At 64.0% G+C, this 5,577-nt stretch overlaps 1 protein-coding gene across 1 annotated transcript; it reads left to right on the top strand.

Annotated features, from left to right (window-relative positions):
- Nucleotides 1–1,481: 1,481 nt before the first annotated feature.
- Nucleotides 1,482–4,625, top strand: LOC309793945 (forkhead box protein J1-like; the record flags this gene model as incomplete). The annotated part of the gene is made up of 2 exons (XM_082604848.1): nt 1,482–2,169; nt 3,858–4,625. The coding sequence occupies exons 1-2, from the start codon at nt 1,672–1,674 to the stop codon at nt 4,623–4,625; spliced, it is 1,266 nt and encodes a 421-aa protein (XP_082460974.1). The 5' UTR covers nt 1,482–1,671.
- Nucleotides 4,626–5,577: the final 952 nt, after the last annotated feature.

Consider the following 5,577-nt stretch of genomic DNA (forward strand, 5'->3'; position numbering starts at 1 on the left):
AGAATTTGGCAAGTCCACGGCTTTCCTGGCTTTCACCCAACGGCTCTGTTTCCTCGGCTATCTGGAAAGGAGGGAGAGCACTTCCGAAGAAGCCTCTGGAATGTCAGCTTCTGGGAATCTTGCTGAGGACGGGGCGGGGAGGGGGCGCTTACCGGGAAACACTGGATTACCCTAGCCGCCTTGGGGTGCCTGCGACCGGGGCTGCGGTTTCTGCGGACCTGAGCGGCAGGTGGCATCGGAGAGTCAGACCTGCTTGCGGGCACCAAGACGACACTCGGTCGGGAGACCGGGACAGGCCGCAGAAACGTGAGGAAGTGCCACTCGCAGCCCAGAGGAGAGGAAAGGAAAGCCCCAAGCATGCACCCAGCCCTGGCCCCCGCGCCACGGGCTGCGTCCCAGGAGCCGTCGCCACCTCTGAGCAGCCCAGATGGGAAGGGGGTGGGGCGGAGGACGGTTCCCGCGGCGAACTGCTCGCCGAGGGCCCCGGGGCCTCTGCGGGAGCGCCGAGCCGCGCGCCTCTCCGAGCCCTGCGCGGGGCCCTCGGGCGGGAATGCGCGGAGCCGGGACGCGGTGGCGGGTAGGGGGCTGGGTCGCGCGCGGGAGAGGGCGGCAGGAGGGAGCTGGAAGAGAGTTACCGCGTGAGAGAGCCGTTAAGAGCCCGCGGTCTCTTTGGAGATGCCCTGGCCAATGGCAGAAGCGGAAGCTGTTTATATGGGCGGGGCGTCGCCACGGCAGCAGGAGACGCCTTGCGAGCGGCTACTGAGTGCCGGTCCCCAGCCGCTGGCTTTCAGAGAGGCGCCGGCGGGCGTGAGTGGCGACGAGGATTGCTGGCTGGGCCCTGGAGCTGGGAGCAGAGAGCCGCGGTGAGGGTGGGCGGTGGGAGGAATTTCTTTGAGAAGCTTCCTTTGGCCCGGGCTGCGCTCTGAGCCAGGTAAGGGACGGGGAGGGCTGCCGGCCGTGGGAAGGGAGGGCGTCAGTACCAGCCCGCTCTCCCATCCGTCCCCGACGGAAGTGGTGGGCCCGGGGACTGACATCAGAGGCGTTTGGGGGACACTCACTTCCCGCCCCCTTATAACTCTCTGTATTGTTTCCTTCCTTCCCCTTGAGCCCCATCCTAATATCCCTTTTCAAAGATCAGACGACCTCCCCCGCCCCCCGACCCGTCGTACTGCCCTCCTGGACTCTCTCGCCCCATTTCCATTGGTTGTGGACGGAGAGAGGGGGGTTAATTCCCCGCTTTGAGGGAGAAACGGGTGGCCTCGCATGCCCCTACACTATTCCCTCGTTGGGCTAATTAAGTCTCCTCTTAAAGATCCAAGAGGAAAAGAGCGAGGCGAACCCCGTGTGGGTCGGAGCCCCGGGCACACCTTCTGTTTCCCAGACGTCGGCAGTAAAAGATCCTCCCCAGCTGCAGGAAGGATTTTAGTAAGAGCCTCCCCCCTCGCCCACACTCTCCCCTCGGGGGTGGGGAAAGAGGGCTCAGTTCCCGCTCTGGTCCCCGCAGGCACCACATTCCGTTTGGAGGAGGCTACCCCCGGATCGCGGGATGGAAGCCCGCTTCCGGGAGGCTGCGTAACTGAAGCCGCGGGAGTCAGCGGGCCGGAGAGCTCGGCGGCCACCCTCGGCTCGGCTCGTGGATGTTGACAGCCCCCTCGGAGAGTCCCCGCAGATATGGCGGAGAGCTGGCTACGCGTCTCGGGAGCAGGGGCAGCGGAGGAGGCCGGACCGGAAGGCGGCCTGGAGGAGTCCAACGCCCTGAATGACAGCCTGACCAGCCTGCAGTGGCTGCAGGAATTCTCCATTCTCAACGCCGAGCTCCCCGCCCTGCCTTCGGGGGACACCGACCCCCACGGCTCCCACGAGCTGGCAGGCTCGGCCGAGCCGGGGTCTCCCCTGGCGGCGGACCCCGCCTGCCTGGGGCAGCCACACACACCCGGCAAGCCCACGTCCTCCTGCACGCCGCGGAGCGCCCCCTCGGGGCTGCAGGCCTCGCCTCCCGACGACGTGGACTACGCCACCAACCCGCACGTGAAGCCGCCCTACTCGTATGCCACGCTCATCTGCATGGCCATGCAGGCCAGCAAGGCCACCAAGATCACCCTGTCGGCCATCTACAAGTGGATCACGGACAACTTCTGTTACTTCCGCCACGCTGATCCCACCTGGCAGGTAGGGAGGCACTCCCTCCCTCCCTCCCCATGCCCTCGCGGACTGGACTCACATCCCAGATCCGCAGGCCAAGTAGGCGCGGTACGGCCAGGGCCCCGAGAGAGGAAGGCCGTCCAGGAAGGACCTCAAGGGAGCCCAGTGCTTGGACTGCTGCCCCTTTGACTTCAGAGACGGAGGAGGGAGGATGTTCAGAGGGCTGCAGGGGTGCCGACATAGAGGTTCAAGGGGAAAGAACTTGTCACTCATCCGGCAGGCTCAGCCCAAAGACCAGGGCTGAACTATGCGTGGACACAGCCCCCCAGGGTAGGTTGATGGACTGAGGGACACATTTTTGTCCCAAGTCCTGGAATTCCTCGACACTCCCCTCCTCAAGGTCAGTTTGTCAGGGCCTGACTGGAGGCAGAGCATCGTTCCTGCCAGACTCTGCATCCCGCCTGCTTTCAGTTGGCTGGAGGGGCTCTGGGAGGGGAGAGGGGTGTGCTGCGGGGTGTGAAGGCCATCGGTGTCCCAGTGGAAGGGCTACGGGGCCTTCCGAAAGCTGCTGTGCCAGCCCCCACCCCAAGCCCTCCCTAGTTTCCTGCCTACACTCTTCCCCCTCTTCTCATCAACCTCCCTGGGGGGACAATTACCTCAGCCACGTGCTTTCCACAGGGGCTCTTTCCTCCCACACTGGCTTCATGTTCCAAGTCTCCGGAACCTGGCACAGAGCAGCCAAGGGGCCCAGACCACCATGTAAACCTCCCAGTCTTGCCAGGGGGCACTACTCACCTGCCGGCCCCATCCACCAGGCCCCAGACCCCTGTGCCCCAGCGTGGTTTGGACTGTGCACCCAGGCCTGAACAAGGCAGGATGGTGATTCAGGCTGGGCACACGCTGCCCTGAGCCTCTTCGACCATCAGGATCAGGGGCTACTTGGGGACAGAGACCCTGAGGATGCACAGATCCTTCCCTGTGGCACAGGTCACAGGATCAGAGTTCCTGTAATCACAGCTATTCCACGATTGCTTGGGCCCTGACCCTGGGGCAGGTACCATTTGTAACCTTGGTGAGAAAGCAGAGACCCTCCACCCCCCACACACACTACCCCAAGCCTGAGAGGCCCCAGGAATGAGCGCTATGCTCTTGGCTGGGTAATAATCAACTGAGGCCTCAGAGCCTGGGGTGGGAGGAGGGGGACATGGTGGGTGAGGGCCCAGGCCAGCAGCCGGCTCTAGAAACAAGGAAAGTCATCAGATCCTCCCACACTTCATCCCCCCCCACACACACACACCCTCACACCCACTCACTCATTTCACAAACAGAGAAGGCCAGCCAGGCCCAGGCAGAGGGAGATGGCCGTCCAGGACCTGGGGGAGCCAAGGCCTTTGACCAGAGGCCGCAAGCAGCGGGGTAAGGGAGGGAGGGCAGGACAGGCTGGCACTGAGAGCCACCCTGCGGCTCAGGGCTCGGATGACCGAGCAGGCAGATATCCTGGCCAAAGGGAACAAAAGCCCCCGACAGCACTCCCAGCTCCTGGTGCCCCGTGGCTGGTGTCCCAGAGCGTCCCGCTCGGAGCAGCGCCTCTGTCTCCCCTGCCCCCATCGGAGAGAAGGTGGTGGTGGGACTGGCAGTGGCGCTAGGAGCCCCCCATCACTGACCCCACCCACTCTCCCAGCTGTCTTCCTTCTCTCCTACCTCCCTGTGTCCAGAACTCCATCCGCCACAACCTGTCCCTGAACAAGGGCTTCATCAAGATGCCTCGTGAGAAGGACGAGCCAGGCAAGGGGGGCTTCTGGCGCATCGACCCCCAGTACGCCGAGCGGCTGCTGAGTGGGGCCTTGAAGAAGCGGCGGCTGCCCCCAGTCCACATCCACCCGGCCTTTGCCCGCCAGGCCGCGCCAGAGCCCAGCGCCGCCCCATGGGCCGGGCCACTGACCGTGAGCACCGAGGCCCAGCAGCTGCTGCGGGAGTTCGAGGAGGCCACTGGGGAGGCGGGTTGGGGTGCTGGCGAGGGCAGGCTGGGGCGTAAGCGTCAACAGCCGCTGCCCAAGCAGGAGGCCAAGGTCCCGCGGCCCTCCAGCCCCCTGCTGCTGACCCAGGAGGAGCAGGGTGAGCTGGAACCCCTCAAGGGCAACTTTGACTGGGAGGCCATCTTGGACGCTGGCACGCTGGACGGGGAGCTGGGCACGCTGGAGACCTCGGAGCTGATCCCGCCGCTGAGCCCTGCCTCACACGGGGACGTGGACCTCACCATCCATGGCCACCACATCGACTGCCCTGTTACCTGGGGGCCTCCAGCGGAGCAGGCTACCGACAGCCTGGACTTTGATGAGACCTTCCTGGCCACATCCTTCCTGGAGCACCCCTGGGACGAGAGCACCCGTAGCTCCCTGCCCCCCGAGCCCCTCTTTGAGGCCGGGGATGCCACACTGGCCTCTGACCTGCATGACTGGGCCAGCCTGGGCGCCTTCTTGTAAGAAGCCAGGCCCTGCCCCACCTCCAGACAGCACCGAAGTCTGGGCCCAGACTGCCCCCCTCCCCGCCAGTGCAGGCCCATGGACACCCTACCGCCCAGGCAGGGGCTGGGCCAGCTCGCCCCACCAGGCCACACGGCCCCCAGCCCAGGCCATCCTCAGATTCTAGTCCAGCAGGCTGAGAATTGGGGCCCAGGACCCAAATTGCTGCCTCCGCTCCCCAGCCCCCCATACACACAGTGTTTCATTGATCCACTTCTTCCCTGCCCCAGAGACACGCTAAGGGCCCTGCACTATGAGAGCTGCGGCTTGGAGGGGCCCTGGCCAAGCTGGAAACATCAGTACAGGGCCCGCCCCAGAACACCTTAGCTTCCAAGCTTCTCTCTCTCCTGCTCTCCTCCCCAGGTCTCTATCCAGAGCAAGTTCCCAGGTACAACCAATGCTGATTAGGTGACTGCAAATGAACACCCAAGAGGCCTCTCCTGGCAGTCTGTGAGGAGGAGCTAGGCGGAGGGGGGAAGAGAGAGGAGACAGAAAGGAGGCCGGGGTGCCGGGTGGAGCCAGGAGGTTTTCTAAGGCCTCTGGGATCTTCTGGCTTCATCCCTAGAGGTGGGGCAGAGGGTATGTGTCCCTAATCTTTGAGCCCAACTTGAGGCTGAGAGCAGCGGGGAGATGGGGATCTGGGGTTTCGGGGCTGGGGCAGCCAAGCTGCGGAGGGAAAGGGGACAGACAGACTAATGTAGTGAGTGTAGCTAGAGCTGAGGCTTAACTGGGAGGGACGCAGTGCTTGCTAGAACCACTGGGACCAGGAATGGGGGGATGGCCCATTGCCCTTGCTTGCACTCCTGCAGGGGAGTGTCTTGCTCCACCATAAACCCCCTGGGCTGCATCCCACATCCCCTCTCCTAACCCATCGGGCAATTTAACCTTTTTCATAGAAAGTGATTTACAATAA

Source organism: Mesoplodon mirus (genome assembly GCF_964341445.2).
Source record: "Mesoplodon mirus genome assembly, chromosome: 18".
Taxonomy (NCBI): domain Eukaryota; kingdom Metazoa; phylum Chordata; class Mammalia; order Artiodactyla; family Ziphiidae; genus Mesoplodon; species Mesoplodon mirus.